This window comes from Drosophila persimilis, unplaced genomic scaffold (genome assembly GCF_003286085.1).
Source record: "Drosophila persimilis strain 14011-0111.01,24,50 unplaced genomic scaffold, DperRS2 tig00000793-arrow-arrow-pilon, whole genome shotgun sequence".
Lineage (NCBI taxonomy): Eukaryota > Metazoa > Arthropoda > Insecta > Diptera > Drosophilidae > Drosophila > Drosophila persimilis.
In genome coordinates, this window is record NW_020825354.1 from 140552 (window position 1) to 158721 (window position 18170).

Below are 18170 nucleotides of genomic sequence, written 5' to 3' on the forward strand. Positions count from 1 at the left end.
CAGCCCAAGTTTTTTGCGCATGCGGCCACGGCGACCGTGCCGGAGCACGAAGCCGAGATCGCGACGAAGACCGAGTCGAAGACGGCCGCGGCCCAACTTCGTTTCGCGGCTTCGTCTACACTCGCTCAGTCGACTTCCGCCACGAAACGCGCTCGGACGTGCCTTACCGCTAGAAAAAGAAGTTGGGAAAGAGGAAGCCAGCGAATGGCTGGAATACTTGTACGGTTTTGACGGTTTTGTTTTTGTTTATTTTTGTTTTCGCTTTGTGTCCCTTCGCTCGGTGGTGTCTTTTGCTCTTTGTGTGTCCGCAGTGGCGCGTAACGAACAGTGCCAGCCCCGAGCAGTGCGGCAGCACTTGTCCTGTTCCCAGGATGCGCTTCACTGCCCTGCCGCACCTGTTCGCGATAATACTAACGAATATTCACTACCAAGGGTGTGTGCGCGTGTGAATTGTGTGTTGTGTGTTGTGTAGCCTGCAAAAGGTTGAACACGGAAAATAAATTTAAATTTATGCAAAGTTAAATGAAGGAAATGGTTAATATTTAAAAACTGAGCTCAACTGGTGGAGATACAACCTGTTGTGGGAACTGCCAATAAGGGAAATTCCCATCTCCTGGCTCTCTCCGAAGTCTCCAATCTGATCTAATGGCCTGCTATGTGATCGAGCGGCAACGGTAAGCATGCTGATTGTGGACATGCTGACGCTGGCACTAGCGACTGGCTTGGAGCGGGAGCGGGACAGGGAGCGTGAACGGGAGCGGGAGCGGGAGCGGGAGGTGGACGGCATTGCCTCAATTTGCTGCAAAATGACAGTTAATGTGGCCAACAAAGCGTCCAGCCAGCAGCACAATGAAAACGCAAATTGTAACAGCAGCAACAATAACAGAAGTGGCGGGGAAACAGGAGAAGTCGTGCCCAACATGGCTAATGGTGGACTAGGCCCGAACGATGGTCATTCGGTATGCACGGCACGCAGCTCACGAGACAATGCTGCTGGCAACGAACCATGCGAGGCGCGTCAGAGGCCATGGATACAGCTGAGCGGCCAGTTGGTGGGGCAGGAGCTGGAGCAGGGGTTGGAGCAGGGGCTGGAACCGTGGCTGGGGCCGGAGCTGGGGCTGGGGGCGTGCCAGGCAGCGACAGTGAGAGCGGATGACGTACCGAGTGACATATTGACGCACGCGCGTGCGCGTGCTGTATACATTGGCGACCACAACAACAGCAACAACAACAACAATAGCTTATGCAGCAGCAACAAAACAGCAACGGAAGTGGCTACGAAATGTGAGTACGCGCAAGTCGAGCGTGAGAGCCAGAGCCAGAGCGTGAGCGTGAGCGCAGACGCTGGCCAACAACCACCCAGTGACAGTAACGGAAAGAGTGGCAACGGGTGCAGCGCCTGCTCAATACCTACAATTGGCAGTGAGCTTTCCAAAGCCAACCTTGTAGTAGCACCACCAGCGGCAGTCGTCGCAGCTGAGCAGCAGAAGCAGCACCAGGAGCAGGACCAGCACCACGACCAGGACCAGGGCCAGCACCAACACCAACACCAACACCACCAGCATTTTTCCACATCCTCAAAATTGTGCAAACTGTCCGATTCTGGTGAAAATTGTGAGCAAATCTGGCGACAGACGGAAACGGAAGAGCACCAGCAGCGGTCTACAGGAGGAAAAAACTCTGCTCACGACGCGGACTCTGACTCCGACTCCGTCTGCGACTCCGTCTCCGACTCCAACTCCAACTCCGACCGCGACTCCAACTCCAAATGCGACGACGACGCGCGGCGTACAGAAAAATTTGTGGAAAAAGTCGGGCAAAACGCATTGTCTGCCTGCGTGGTAGGTGATTTTTTTTATAATTGTGAAAATGTGCAAAGCAGCACAAAAGAAGCTGCAGAAGCAGTAACAGTAGCAGCAGCAGCAGCCGTAAGCTGCCACAGCCACGCCAAGTCGAACGGGCAGCAGAAGAAGCAGCAAGAGGAGTGGCAGGCGCCATTGTCATTGCCATATTCCCCGACAGACCCCCCCAGTTCATCCTTGGCTGGCAGTGTTGATAATGTTGCTGGTGTTGCTGTTCCCCGCCCACCACAAAGTGTCCCCGTTGTTGTTGCTTGTGGTTACGTGGATTACGTGAAAACCGTCGCAAACAACAAGGCCGCCCCAGGGCAGCCATCGGAGCCCCCCGCAGCAGAGGTAGCTGTACGGACTGGCAGCAGGAGCAAACGCCGAGAGGAGGAGACCCAAGCATCGCTGGAATTGGATCTGGGATCAGCCACACTTGCAGCATTTGCAGCATTCGAGAAAAACGAGAAGCTCTTCGACTGTGAATCGTTGGAGCCCCCTGTATCTGCTAAAGATTTGGGAAATAGCCCGAAGGAGAGCTGCATCAGAGCCAAGGCAACGGCAACAGCAACAGCAACAGCAACAGCAACAGCAACAAGCTGCAATGAGCAGGATCTCATTGATTTTGAGAACGATTTGGGTGATGATTTTGTAGCCAGTCAGCGGCTGAAACGCTTGCAATACAATTTTCAGGGACGCGTGAGCAGCAACAGCAACATTGATTGTGTAAAGGCATCCTTGAGACTCGAACAACAACTACAGCAACAGCAGAAAACAACAGGCATAACAAAGAAACTACCCCCAGAGCGAGGAGTAGACCCCAACCCCAGCCCCAGCCCCAGCCCCAGCCGCAGTCCGACTGCCACGACAGCGACGACAGCGACGACCCCCCAAAGCCAACCCGCTCAACACAATAAAATAGTTAAGGAAACTGCCGCCGAAACTAAGGAAGGTGCAGCCGTCGCAGGCTCAAGTGCAATTCAATTAAAGGTAAATTGTATTCGAGTCGAGCAATCGCCAAGTGAGAGCGAGCAAACTCCAGCGACCAGAGCGACCAGAGCGACCAGAGTGGGGCAAACAGCTGAACAGCAGCAGCAACATTCGCTGAATACGCGTCCCGAGTCGCCACTGCGCCGGCGCGGAGAGAGCCAGAGTGCGGGCCAGATTGGGGCGCTCACATTGGCAGCTGCCAGCGACCAAGTGGTGATTGAAATCGGCACGGACACGGACAGCGACGAGCAAGTGGAGACGGGGACGGACATACCCATCCGGAGCGCATTTGTGCCGACCCAGGCCTGTGACGGCGGCCGCTTTGGCATTAGCCAGGAGGAGACCCCCGCCGCCGGCGTCAATTTTGCGACACCGCTCAGCGAGTTCGATGTGCAGCGGTTCAGCGAGTACCTAACGGCAGCCCGCCAACTGCAGTGGGTCGACATTGCCCTGAACCAGAGCCAGAGCCAGAATCAGAACCAGATTCCGAGTCTGAGCAACACCCCCATCCAGCATCGGAGGCTGAAATCACACGGCCCAAGTCAGGTTGATAAGAAGGCTGGAAACTTTCAGTGCTACGACGAACTGCTGGCAGAATTCGTGAGCGAGCAACAGGAATACCACATCGACATCGATAGCAAAAGCGATAGCTATAGCGATAGCAATAGCGATAACGATAACGATAACGACAACGACAAAGAGAGCACATGCCAGTGCCATGAGTGTCTAGCCAGCTTCGAGGATAGCCAGCAGAACACGGCCAATTGCAACAGTTCCAAAATAACAGCCAGGAACCCAACCACCCCGTCCGTCTTTGCTTCGGAAGCGGCAACCGGAGACGGCCTGAATATGCGCGAGGTCAACGGTCAACTGCGCGGCCTCTTGAAGAAACCCAATCGACCCCCGCCGGCCCGCAAGAACCGTGTGGTGTTCGATGAGACGCGCAACGAGTTCTTTGAGGCGGACTACATTATCCTGATCCGCGAGGACTGTGCCTACGATGAGGAGGACGAGGAGCCCTGCACCTGCGGCGAACACGAGCTAGTGCGGCTCTGCTGCGAGGAGGGATGCCAGTGCAACTACGCGGTCAATGCCGCAGAAGCCGGCGATGGACGAACGCCACAGGTGAGTTCAAGTTACCTAATTGGGGCGGGGATTGGACTCCCCACTCGAACAGCAAAGTTAAGCGCATTAGCGAGGAGCCCCGTCCAAGCGGGCACAACGTTGGTGGCACCCCATTCCCTACAGGGCTACGTTGCCGTTGGCTGAATGGTGGTGCTCTTACAAGATGTCAACGTACTCCACTTCATGAGCTGGTTCGGCATACTCTATGCGGGTAACACCGCATCCTTACTCATTACTCTGTCAAAGGTTTCAAGGACTACTCGTAGTATTCCTCCTGTATTCTGTATTCTGTCTCTGCATCAGTGAAAGAACTCTCGGGGTTTTACTATAGGTACTATAGGTTGTGCGAATCCTTTCCGAAGAGAGTTCTGCCTTTCGAAAACTAGTAAAACATTCTCCATTCAAACACTGTAATTGGGTACAGCCTATAGTTGAACAACTGGGACGGACTGGCTTCCTACCAACCCAACCTCCTCTTTGTTCATTATAGTTATAGTTGAAGTACTGTCACATTTCGCTTTAATTACTGCAAATGATATCCAACTTTTCATATCAATGTGTGAACAATTGAAAAGGCAAAAGCACAGCCCCATGGCCGGGCCTGCCCCGGTTCCTTGCCTCCGTGCACCGCTTCATTGTGGCGGACGAGCCGCAGGGCACATGTGCCTGTGCCTGGGCATGTGTTTGTCTGTGTCGCCTCTAATAGTTGCAAGTCTTACGCCCTCTTCCTCCTCTATTGACAAGTGTGTAAAAATCACTTCAAAACTTTTGTTCAAAATGCTTTCTTCTGCTAGTAACTGTAACTCGAAACTGCAGCGGCCGTGTCATTGTTGTCGTTGTCGAACTCCTTCTCTTTCGCCAGTGTACACACACACACACACGTATACATGCATATATTCTTTTATGAATTGGTCCCTGAGTGTGCGTGTGCTGTCATGATGGACGCATTTATGTGTTAAGGACATCGGGAAAGTTGTCGCCAGAGCCAGAGCGGCTGATACTGATACTGCCTTGATTCGGAAATTCCTGACTTGCTTCCTTCCTTAATTTCCCCCGACCAGCCCCACACACACACATGTACATGCACATACCGTATCGATCCTGAGCGGCCCTCGAGTTGCGTTTAAATTTCAATTTGCTGCCACATAAGCGACACTTAAGTGCACCGCTTTTTTGCTTATCTTCGCTGGTCGGAACGGGTCGGGTCGGGTCGGTAGAGGCCTAGTCGGCTCCCGTCTGAGAACGCAACTGCTGACGCCCAAGGCTCTTGACTTGGGGCTGCTCAAGCATGTTCTCCCCCATCCATCTGGCATGGTATGTCTGGCCATGCTCGTCCTGCCCGGCCTCTTCCCATCTCCGGGTTTGTCCTCTCTGAAGAGTTTAATATGCATTTAGTGGATGTAACAAGTTTACTGAAGGCGTTGCATGGTCCACAGCTACCCCAGGAAAAATTAAATCATATTTATTCAGACGTTTTCCCATTTCGAAGCAGAGTTTCAGACTCGGGGCCAGACTTGCACTGGGAAAAGGGCTGTTCGGAGTGGACCTTTTAGATAAACAAAACTTTTGGCGCTAGGGTTTTGAATTTGGAAGCCTATGGCCCTATAAAGCATACTACAAGTTATTGAGCTTATAATGCAGTTGGGATACTCTAAGGACATAATATACTGGATACTGGACGTTCAATAACTGTTAACTTAACTCAATCGGATCATTATTATAGTCAGAATGAAACATTCCATTTGCAGTGGCTACGCTACCCCACCCCTTCCTCTCTCTCCCTCTCACACACACTCTTCCTCGTGCAGTGTGCTCGCTGTGGCGGAGGGGAGCGTGAGTGAGAGACCAAAGATACAAAAAAGTTGCGTAAAACAGATAAAATATTTTAAAATTCTACTAAAATAGGTCATTAGACGGAAAGGGGATAACCGAAGTGCTAGTGCTCTCCTTCTCCCTCTCTGTTGCTCCCATCTATCATGACAAGTGTCAACGTTCTCGCCCATTATGTTAGTGTGGATGAGACTTTGTTCTTTACTTGGGACTACACTGCTTCTTCTTGTCACTTTTGACACCCTTTGGTCGCAGAGTATTTTATCGATTCCAGACCCTTGACTTTCCTAGTGCACTATGACCGGGAAGATACTCGAACTGTTTTTACTCAAAGAACACACTCAAATTTTTTCTGATAGATTTGAGGATTTACAATTTTGTTCATTATTTGTGGTTTTTTTTCTATGGCAAGGTTGTATATATTTTTTAGAGGAAGAGCTTCTTTTTTAAAACTGACAAGATGATAAATGCAGCTATAAATAGGTTCTGAACACTTTGTAGCTTCAGCTTACCGTCTGGGCAGTATTCAGATTTTAATTGAAAAGTTGATAATCTAATTTGTGGTATTTTTTTCTCAACATTTTCTTGTGAGTTTGATTTTTTTTTTCTATATTTTTATTTATGAAGCGTTGTTTAGGATAGCGTTTTTAAAAATATCATAAAAATACCTGTTTAAATCGCATTGGACCATTAAATTGGGCCAACTGCCAAAATTGGATCAAAGCAAACGAAAAGGTCTTGTAATTTTTGTATTATTCATAATTAGTAATAATAATTATTTGTGTCTGAATAGCTGATTTTGGGTGGTCTGCATTTCAATTCTGATTCTGATTCTGTAACTTCTGAGTAGGGGTATAGAGGTCAGGCTTATAATGTTTCGACACAAAGAATACCACCCACAAAAAATGTATAGTCTACTAAACACGATTTTGAGTGTGTTGTAGATTTTAGACTTAATAATATGTAGGTACACTGAAAACAATTGGACAGCCACAACAAAACATACAGAATAACACACAATATTTATTTTGCCTGCTCGTACAAATATATTCTCTATAAAATTTGATTTTATTTTAAAGTAGCAGCCACAATAGTAGGCCAAAGTTCTTTCGGCTATATTCCGATGAGCCCAGAGTCCCTTCAGTCAGCTGACTTTAATTGCACCGATTCTGAGCCACAAACTTAAAAACTATTTTCACTAGAGTCGTATCGTATGTTTCTCTATAAAATAAACTAAATGTTTTAGTGTAAAATATAGGAGAAGTTCGACCTATGGCAAAATGTAGGTCTTTCTGACCATAGTGCAGTGTAAAAGTGGGCTCAGGCCACACAGTTTTGTTGGTGTATCTTTTGTTAAGTATATCTATACATTTCTTCACATATATTTTGCGGTCGTAGTCCGGCGAACAATCATGCCTACTAATTACCATTACAAACTAACATGTGTTTCCCTTCTTTTGCCCTCTCGGGGTCTCTTTCTCTCGTATAGAGTCCCAAATATCAGCCACCAATTGAGTTTGTGGACGACGCTGCCCTGAGCCCGCCCGACGGCTACAAGGACAGCAGTCTGAAGAACACGCTCGGCGGCGCGCTGAGTGGCCACATCTTCGGGGCCCAGCACCTGCAACAGCTGCAGGTGATCCAGCGCCTCCAGCAGCAGCGCGCCGCGATGCTGGCCGCCCGCAACAGCACCAGTCAGATACCGCCGCCACCGCCTCCTGTGGGCAGTGCCCAGCAGCAGCAGCAGCAGCAACAGCAGCCGCAGCAGCAACCGCAGCAGCAGCAGCAGCAGCCACAGCAGCAGAAACCGCAGTCGGAGGAGGACCTGCAGGGCGTCTGCACGGAGTGTGCCGAGTGCGCAGAATGCGCCGCCAAACAGCTACAGGAAGCAGGTAAGCAGCCGGGGAGGGAGATTAGAGGCGCCTCATTCACGTGGGCCACGGCAGGTCTGACTGCAGCTGGCAGGTCCAGGCAGCCAGCCTCTCTGCAATTAGGGGCATCCCGTAGGGGCCCTCTTTTCATTCAGAGTCTTGCAAACGCAATCGTTTGCCTTTGTGTAATCTGATTATGAATTCTTTATGCAAACACAGACAGCAGCCCGTTGACAATTTGCCACAGCTCCATCGCGGAGCTCCGTCGTCAAATGGGACGCCATTTTTATTTTTGTTTCGTTGGTTCGCTACCCTCTCCCCCGGCACTGGCACTGGCTCCGGCACTGGCACTGGTTAATTTTATTATACCCGGTACTCGAAGAGTTGAGGGATACATAGTCATCGTATATTAGTTTTGTGGAAGGAAGCCGAAGGAAGCCTTTCCGACAACATAAAGTATATATCCATGTCTGTCTGCGCCTCCGTCCCGATGAGCGCCTAGATCTCGGGGACCATTAGAGCTAGAGCAACCAAATTTTGTATCCAGACTCCTGCCATATCACACTGTTGCAAGAATCTTTCAAAATTTCGTCCCGACTCCCGAAAAATGGAAATAGATCCATTATTCTACAATTCTGATCAACTAGGTCTTTGGGTGGAAAGATGACTTACGGAGTGCAAGATTTAATATTAAAACATAACTACAGGACGTGGTTCTTATCTTTCCCATCTGCCACGATAACTTTGAGACGAATTGAGAGATAAGTAGAGCCGCGGCCCTTGCCGTATCCGGGGTATCCGGGTATCCGAGTCGCTCTTTTGGGTATCGCTGTTCGCAAAGGGAACAGACTGATTTGTTGGTTAATGCAGACCACGTATATCTATCAATTTGTTTGCCCTTGTCCTGAGAGAAGACACAACAGTGATGGAGGAAACACATCGAGAGAGCGAGCGCTAGTTATGCTCTAATGTTCTATTTCCTGCACCCTGTACATTTCCTTTCCACGCTATGACCAATATTATAGACATTGCCGCACCGTCTGTTGAAAATCACTCTATATCCATCACCTGTCCATCCATCATCTGGCCCTTAGATCTGGACGAGGAAGTGCGAGAGGAAGTAAGGCGAAAACGGGGCAGGGGCATTGTTTTCTTTTGGATTTGATTCCAATTCTTCAATCTATGGTCACGGCCTATGGGCCGTTGATAAGATGGAAATAAGCTGGTTTCACATGAGTCCTGTAGGCGTTAGACAGACAGTCATATATACTTTATGGGGTCGAAAACGACTCCTGGTGGCTCCTTACATATCAATATCTGTATCTAAACGAAGCAACAAGAATTTCTTTCAGGTATAAAAACTCCTGAAGAGTAGGCCACAGAAACTGGTACCAGGGATTGGGGTTGAGAATGCGTAACGAGGTTCATCAGAGGTTCAGAGCATTCAAAACTGTTATATACTGCTGCCAAATTCAGAGTATTCAAAACTGTTATACTTCTGCCTTAAATGTTTGGGGAAGCAAGCTTCTTTCTGGAATACCCCCCAAATAATGACGAGTATTAATCGCTAGGAATCGCAAAAATCATCGAGCGTCAAAGGAAGATTAGGATGGAATTTATGACCAAAAAAATACATATATTGGTGATTTTCCAGCCTTTCCTTACAGGCAAATGCTTGGCATTGGCAATCGTTGGCGACTGTCGTCAATTGCCACCGTTAGTGCGGTTCTAAGTATATGATTCAGTGGGCCGCTATGAGCACATGGCTCTGAATTGTTGCTCTCTCCCGATTCGGGCCATAAGTGCTTCCATGCCATGCCCGCATGCCCCCAGATGGATTGTCGTCGCCGCCGTTTCAAACGAAAGCATTAATCGAGTCTATTGATTGATTTACGGCTTCGGTACGGTATCATGTCTGGGCTTAACCCCTAAAAGATACTTTTTAAGGGAGAACGGGGCTCGAAAGGAGTGCAGGCACGCATACATTTGCATTTATGTCGGAGGTCACGCTTTATTGACTGTCAACCTGAAAATGAATGGCACGGAACGGTTCGCAGGGGAGGGGGAGGGAAGAAAGCGGGCCAGTCAGGCAGTCCGTGGACTGTGCTAGTCATTAATTGTTGCGCCTAACGGAGCGCGAATGCAACAAGCCCATAGCTCTGGCTTTGTGGAGGCTTGCCTGCCCATGGCTATGCCCGTACCGATCCTCCAAGCGCACTTCCGCTTCTCCCACTTGGGAGCAGCCACCAAGCAGCGGAAATACACCAATCTTGGCTTCCGATCCATCATTTGATCATCATTTTTGTGTGATATACGTATGACCCTCTTCCTCTTTACAGAATGCAGCTCGCCGCAGTGCCCAGAGGAGATGACACCACTCGGAGTGCCGGCGGTGGCCCTCCTGCCTCTGCACACCAGTTCACCGGAGCGTCGCATTACCCAGAAGGAGATCATCGCCGGCGAGGAGCGGCCCAAGTACGTGCTGCAGTCCCAGTACAAGGCATCGCCCACTGCAGGTACAGTAGCACTCCCAGCCCTCCAAGCATTCATCGCACTCATGGAGCTCTCCCCCGATCAGTCTCGAGCCTTCCCTGCTCATTAGCTTTATCACGCACACGCACGCGCATACATGCACAGCAAACAGCCGCAACCATCTGCCCCCGGGCCAAATTGCACCCGTTACAGGCGACCCCGGGCGATGATTGGTGGTCCAGTCCGGCCTCGGGGCTCCTGACATTGAACAAACCCCATCCAATCAAGGCCGCACTCATTGTCCTTATCGAAATTTCGCATCTCAGCATTGGGCATCGAGCATTGGGCATTGATTTTTTCTTAAAACCAAGTGCTAGGCAACTGTTTCTTCTGCCATCACTGGAGCCTATGAGGAACTGCAGTATTTTCTGTTTCAAAGATATTGTTCAGATTATGTTCTATGATATATGGACAGTTTTTCTCTTCACCATATACCCTTGAGCGTTTTTAAAGACAATCTTGCTGTTAAGATTTGTTAATAATCTCATTTAAATCTTAAAAATTAAGGAAGGATACATTTAATTTCGAAAAAATTAAGATCTTTATATTCCTATGACATCCAAATTGCTATGGATATACTTACATGTGTGTGTCTATCTCTTAAGGAGGAGATTTGTGACTGTCTTAAGCGAATCAGGAGACTGTTAGGCCGTGGTTATAATTTGTATAGAATCATTAAGACATATAGCCATCAAGCAATCAATATGATACGTCAATCCGTGATATATTATAAGCAATTATCATTATCTATAGCTGTTTTCCGACCATTTCCAGCCACATGCCACATTGTGCGCTTGTGTACTCGTATTTGGGTAGCTATTCCGTTGAAAACTGTGGAGCAGACAGGACCTTTCAACCCTTCAAAGGCTGTTTGAGCAGCTCCGATAGAATCCAGTTTGATTTATGCTCTTCAACTGTTCAACTTGTTACAAATTCTTAGCAATCAACAATGGTCAAAGGCTTCGATTCACTCGTTTCGGCCCAATTATTCGAGTTCCATTGTACATCGTCATCGGGTTTCGTATGCATCCACATTTGTCTGTACATAGCATCAATCAAGTACATGCAGTACATACGATCGCATTGCTGACATCGATCCAATATCCCCCATCTCTCTCTTTCTCTCAATGCGAATACAATGCTCTCTTTTGCCCCCACGAATGCCGCCTCGTCGCCTGTTTGTTGTTCTGTGCGTGCCCGTGTGTGTCCCTTGAGCAGTCAAAGCTAAGAAGGATTCGGGCGTGGCCAAGGCCAGCTCTGCCACTGCCACTGGCCCCGGCTATGGCCCAGCACCGGTGCCGCCGGGAGTCAGTGGCTCGACCAAGAATAAACGATTTTTTGTTGAAACTATTACCACTATGACCACAGTGACCGAGCGGCGCATCATCCGGGAGGCACACGAGGATGTGGCCAGTGTGGCTTCCTCTCCCGTTCCCGCTGCCATTGCCCCGGGCGCGGATATGCAGCCACCCGCTCTGCCAGCCAAGACGAATGCCACAGTGGCAGCCGCCGCCGCCGCCGCTGCCGCCACCGCTGCTGCCGCAGCTACCACACCAGAGAAGCAACCATTCGATGAGCAGATGCCACCGCCCATACCGCCAAAGGAGACGTCGCCCACCCAGATAAGCGGCATACTGAAGGGCGGCAAGCTCTGGAAGCAGGACTCCATCTCCCAGGTGAGTAAATGCCCATTTGCCCCGCCACCACGCAATCCAATCTATTAACCACGGCGATTTGGGTCAAGCAGCAGTCGGATGACCAGAACAACACCTCGGAGGAGGAGAGCGGCGCCATTAAGCGCTCGGTGCGCTTCGTGACGGAGGACCAGGCGAATGCCGGCGGCGACAGCGACGCCCAGTCGCTGGCCGGGGAGCTGGACGACAGCGAAAACCAGATCAACGAGCTCATCCCCATCAAGAAGCACTCGACCCTTTTCAACAACGCCCTGCGCCCCAACTCGGCGGTGCGCCAGCTCTTCCCCAGCGTCTCCGCCCACCAGGCCCCCGTCCTCACCTCGGAAGCCCTGCGAGCCTTCGACGAGTCGAAGCGGGCCGGCTGCCTCGTGACCCACTTGCCCGGGAGCTGCGGCGACTCGGACACCCTGCGCCGCAGCATGGAGCGCAACATCCTTCGCCGCTCATTGATCAAGTGACTACCCCACTCCCCTTGCCCCAGGCCGAAACAGAGCTAACCGTCTTTCGTCTCACTCGCAGAAAAAAGGCCGTCAAGTCGGACATATCGCTGGAGGACCGCATCAAGCAGCTGACCTGCGACATCGACGAGGACCTGGCCGAGGAGCTGTCCCGGGACGTCGACGAGGACCCCGACCCCAGCGAGCGGGGCTCCGACGAACTGGCCCAGCGCGACAGTCCCGCCGGCGAGGAGAACCCCAATCCTGCGCCCAGCTCCGCCGCTGGCCAGAAGTTCATGAACGGCGAGAAGAGTTTCTCGCCCAGCAGCTCGGTTTCCAGCTCCTCGAGCGGGTCGTCGGCCTACAAGAAGATCGCGGACATATTCAATCGCGACAAGAAGCAAGAGAAGATCATGGAGCTGGAGGAGAACCCCATTGTCATCATACCACAGGTGGGTGGAGTACTCTCCTCTGTCCCAGCAGACCCCTAAACAGAGCCTTTGCATTTCCCTTTCGCAGGAGTGCCGCTGTCCGGCTGCACCCGACTTGGGCATGGGCATCCAAGTGCCCGTGGTCCATACCCAGATCCACCGTACCCCACCCCGCCAGACCGAGCCGAAGCGCCAGTTCCTCTCCTCCACCCTAGCTCCGCTCACCGCCTGCGTGGCTGGCAACAAGGACGACCTCTCCTCGTACTACACCCTTGCCGCCGGCGCCCACGCCCACGGCCACAGCCACGCCCATGCCGCCCACTACGCAGTCGCTGCAGCCGAATTCAACATGGGCCAGCTCCTGGGCGCGGCCACAGCTGCAGCCGTCTCCGGGGACCCGGTGGGGCAGCACGCCGCGGCCATGGCCGCTCAAAGCCTGGGCAGCATGGCTGCCGGGGCGGGATTGGGTGGTGCTGTGGCCAGCGCCGTTTCGGAGGAGGTGCGCAAGGTGGCGCCGGATGTCATTGCCGGCACACCCGGCCAGGAGGCCGCCAGTCGCCCCGAACAGGACGAACTGGCCGTCTTCGCCCAAGCGGAAGCCAAGCGAACCGAACAGCTCAAGAAGCGGTACACGGGAGGGGCGGACCAGTCGCAGGCCAGCAGCGACGATGATGAGCAGAACGACTACGGCTTCAACAAGCGGCCCTCGGTGCGCGGCATCAAGCCGAAGTTCAGCTCCACCAACGAGATCCTGGCCCAGATGCAGGAGCAGCTCAGCGCCTCCATCCCCACAGTGGTGAACAGCCAGCCGGTGCCGCAGGCGGTAAAGGGCTACGCTATGCCCAACACTGCCAAGCAGAATCCCTCGGCACAGCAACAGCAGCATCAACAGCAGCAGCAGCAGCAGCAACAGCAGCAGCAGCAGCAGCAACAACAGCAGCAGCAACAGCAACAGCAGCAGCAACAGGCACAGCAGCAGCATCAGCATCAGCAGCTGCAACAGCAGATGGCGGCAGCGATGCAGGCGAACACGATTGCCCAGCAGAAGACGGAACAGCGCACGTGGAGCTTCTACAGCGAGACCGGGGAGCAGCAGCGCTTCCCCATCGACGCGGCCGCCATTCACCAGACCTACTACCAGACCCTGCCCGCCGGCACCATGTTCCGCCAGACGATGATCCAGCAGGGGGCGGCCGGCGACGATGCCTCGCTTCTGTATGCCGCGGCAGCCGCCCAGAATTGCCAGAGCGTCACGGCCACTGCCACGGCGACGGCCACGGCCATCGAGCAGAGCAAGCACAGTAGCTACAGCAGCCACTTCGCACGCAGCCCCACTCGGCGGCCGGAGTCGCCGCCGCCGCTACGGAACTACCACCAAACCATGGTGCTGATACCGTACAATGCCGAGACGTACTCCCAGTTTGCCACCAGCAGCAGCGTGGACCCCAAGCTAGCCCACATTCAGCGCCAGAATATCCTGGAGTACCAGCAGGTGAGGGTACTCGCCTAAGCACACTTCTGTCCTAGACTCCCCTTAATCCTCCCCGTCCGCTCTGTTCCCAGGTCACTCAGCAAACGATACGGGTGCCCATCGGGTATGCCCTGCCAGGCATGCAGCTGCATGTGGTCAGTGGTCGCGGCCACGCCGCCCACTACGGCCAGCATCAGCAGCAGCAGCACCATCAGCATCAGCAACAGCAGCAGCAGCAGCAACAGCAGCAACACCAGCAGCAGCAGCAACAACAGCAGCAGCAACAGCAGCAGCAGCAGCGACTGATGCCGCAACATTATCAGTTCGGGACGGAGGGAGGCATTCCGGGCTTCAGCGAGCGTGGAGTACCGGAGGGAGCAGCCACTGTCTCGCACAGCGACTGCAATTCCATGGTCTCCCCAACAGCAGCATCGGCGGCACAGCAGCAACAACAACAGCAACAGCAGCAACAACAGCATCAGCAGCAACACCAGCAACAGCAGCAGCACCAGCAGCAACAGCAGGCTGGAATCGGAGTTGGGGCTCAGGCCCAGCCACATGCCCAGGGATCAGTGTACTACGCGATGAACGTATGACCCGCGCTTGAATAGTCGCTGCCAGCGGCGGTCATCGTCGAGCGCCGCCAGTGTCAACGCGTCGAGCTGTCAGCGACTTCAGTGCATTTGGGTCGCGGCGGAGTGAACGGCGGCGGCGGCGGCGGCAGATGAGCGCCCATCTGCCCCCCGCCCTCCACCGTCAGCGCGTCCCAGGGAATCCCATCCGCCTGATTTGAGTTGCACTTGAGTTGATCCTAGCGAGCGTCTTAGTCATTTATTCCTCTGTTGTTCATCCTAAATCGTGCTCTGTAACCCGTTTCTACCGTTTCTGAATGTATGCATGCGTGACAGTGTCTGTGTTTGTGTCTGTGTGTGTGCGTGTGTGCGCGTGTGTGAGTCCATGTCCTTGCCCCTTAGCCCGTGAGCAACGTACATACATACAGGCTACCGCTTGGTTTGCATAGGACGATAGGCCGTGTAAGATACTGATGATTCGTTGCCAAGACTAAGAAAAACTAACGATAACCTGTTTTATGAATACTCGTATTGTAATCAGATATATATTATACACTATATGTTACACTATATTCCAAAAATGAACTTTTAGTTTTTGTTCTAGTTTCTAGAGATATTCTAGACACATACTAATATAGTACTTACTGCTGTAGATGAGAAAAGGCGGCGAAAATGTAAACCAAAATACAACCAAATGACATGAATTTATTTCAAGCATGTACGTGCTGGGTGCTAGCAATGCAACAACAACCACAAGAACAACAAAAACAAAGACAAAGAAACATGATTTATTATTAACGATAAGATATTCAAGTTACATTTAGCAAAAGTAAAACTTAAAGGAATTACACACATATATATACATATATATATATATATATATATATTTTTTTTTTTTTTTTAACTCCCATCTTTGTTTATTTTCTGTTAGCCAAGAAAACACAGTTTTGCTCAAGGGAAAGTGAATTTGGTTTAATGCCAGTCGAACCGTAATTAATTTTATGTACATATGTAGTATATATGTACAGACGTACATATGTACATCTGAACATTAACTAGGTTATATTACATGATATTCAATGTAGTGCAATATTTTGATAAAAAATCATACTCTCATAGATATTTGCATTCCCATGCATCATTATTATTCATACGATATTTTAGATCTCTCTTTTTTTTTATTATGATATTAAAATAAAATTATATGTGCCCTATACATATATGTGCATATGTATGCATATATACAGTGTATATACGTGTATATACAGTATGCATATGTACTCATTGATTTGCTTCAATTTGTTTGCGTTTAATTTGTATATCCATCGAAACCATTACCATTACTATCCCCATCAGAACCCCTCGTCACACCATTCCCACCCATCGCCTCTCTTTCGCTGAGACTAACAGTGCCAAACTAACTTGCCAGCATTCTAGATTGGGCCCAGAAGCCTTCATCCTCATAGATATACATATACATATACATACTTGATAGCCACGTGCGCATTATTCATAAGCAAAAGTTAGAAGCCACTCGGAAAAAAGAGCAAACTGTATACATACATACATACATACGTACATATAGATACACGTACTTATCCATATGTATACAAATACAAATATTGAAGATATTATATTTCGATTCATATAGTATATTGGACAGAACATACTGAAATTATTGAAAGCAAACACGAAATTCGAGTGGAGTGCAATAAATTGATGGGAGTTAGAGCTACCGACTAGTTATGTACTTAGCCGGAAACGGACTGTAACTGTAACTGTAATGTAACCCGAACAAAGACAACGCCAAGAAGTGAGAGCGCTAGAACGAGATAGATAGATTGTGGGCCAACAGGATTGGGGCTAGGAACGCGGACGAATATGAGGGGCGCATAACGAACAAATGTAGTCTTATAGTATACATATGTACGTACGTACGTACATGTAAGTCTATACACACACATAAACAATAAGGGACGAATAGTATCTAACGTTAACTAAAGTGCAGTTTGGGCAGTTCGATTTTTGTTACTTGTTTATCCCCGTGGAGATTCCAACACTACAATTGACTAGAAAGAGCAGCGCGATTTGCACAGACATATGTACATATGTACATGTTTTAATATGCTATCAATAGATATACTCGTGCATACATACGTAAATCAATATGCAAGTATATGCACACGGACAAGCATGGATATGGATATGGATATGGATATGGATATGGATATTTACTAGATGTTTATGAAATACCCAAATGGCATAAAATGAATTCTATCCCCAATCCAATCGAATCCAAATCGCATGAAATTTTAGATCCATCCCCCCTTTTGTTGCAATGTACGGCAAATACCCGAGTCTACCTTCAATTTTTTTTTACAAAAATGCAGTGGAAATACATGCATATATAAACGAAAAGAAAACCCCCGATATACACACGATTTCGAGTACTACGAGATACACATTACACACACACTGGCCTTTCATTGATTGATTCATAGATTGACAGAGCTACGAAAATTATTTTCAGCATGCAAAAGTAACGAAGGTCTAAGAGGAAAAATTGTTCTAGTTAAGGTATAAGGGGTATATAAAAAATGTATAATGAATATATGTATGTTACATGTGCATGGAAATGAGGAAAACGCGCGGGAAACGAGAACTAAGTTGATTTGAACGATCTATCCCAAGTGAAAATCGATGCGAGTGGTACGAGTACGAGTATATAACAAATTTCAACAAATAAATGACTGAGTCAATGACTCTAAATAAATTTTAAACGCAAACGAAAACCCTAAATATATGAAAATACAGAAATGGTAAACAAATTAGTGTTTCACTTTATTTTAGTATTTACTAGTAAATATCTACAGTGAAAGGATTCGATCTGGATATCATACTGAACAAGTCAACAGGAAATCTTCTATACATAAACTTAGGGAAGCATCTCCTACCAATAAGTACCACCTATTCAGACTATCAGCCAACAGCAATTACCACCAAGGCGATCAACTTCAGTCTTTGTTCGTGCATTCCATAGACTGGAAAGAAGCACAAATCCCTCTATGGAGTAGGTCCAATTACTTTTTTTGGGGCGTAGCCAGCTGCCACTAAACTAAAACCCTCCCAACGGGTCAAAAGATAGAATGGATACCCGAATGAAGGCAGAAACTGCCGCTACAATGGCTATGGATGAGCAGCCAGTAATTGGCGAGGAAATATTGAGGCTTTGACGTTACGCTAGGCTGATTTTGGTCAAAGCTACTAGCGTTATGTCCTTATGTGATGTAGAAATTACCAAGCAGCCGAGTTTTGCTTCCCATTTCACAAATGATGATTGGGTTTCATTGTAGTATATGTTGAGAAAAGGAAG

At 49.6% G+C, this 18170-nt stretch overlaps 1 protein-coding gene across 1 annotated transcript; it reads left to right on the forward strand.

The window, feature by feature from the left end:
- Positions 1-680: 680 nt before the first annotated feature.
- On the forward strand, positions 681-15642 carry LOC6600787. Its single transcript, XM_026992892.1, has 10 exons — positions 681-747; positions 814-1075; positions 1529-3959; positions 7279-7681; positions 10000-10176; positions 11411-11868; positions 11940-12340; positions 12406-12775; positions 12843-14246; positions 14318-15642. The coding sequence occupies exons 1-10, from the start codon at positions 681-683 to the stop codon at positions 14819-14821; spliced, it is 6477 nt and encodes a 2158-aa protein (XP_026848693.1). The 3' UTR covers positions 14822-15642.
- The last annotated feature ends 2528 nt before the right edge of the window (positions 15643-18170 follow it).

What these genes read in the sequence shown, in the direction of transcription:
- LOC6600787 (XM_026992892.1), top strand. Translation starts at nt 681, where the DNA reads ATGCTGATTGTGGACATGCTGACGCTGGCACTAGCGACTGGCTTGGAG. An exon ending in GCGATGGACGAACGCCACAG is followed by an intron (nt 3,960 to 7,278) that starts GTGAGTTCAAGT and finishes TCTCTCGTATAG; the next exon opens with AGTCCCAAATATCAGCCACC. An exon ending in ATATCCTGGAGTACCAGCAG is followed by an intron (nt 14,247 to 14,317) that starts GTGAGGGTACTC and finishes CTCTGTTCCCAG; the next exon opens with GTCACTCAGCAAACGATACG.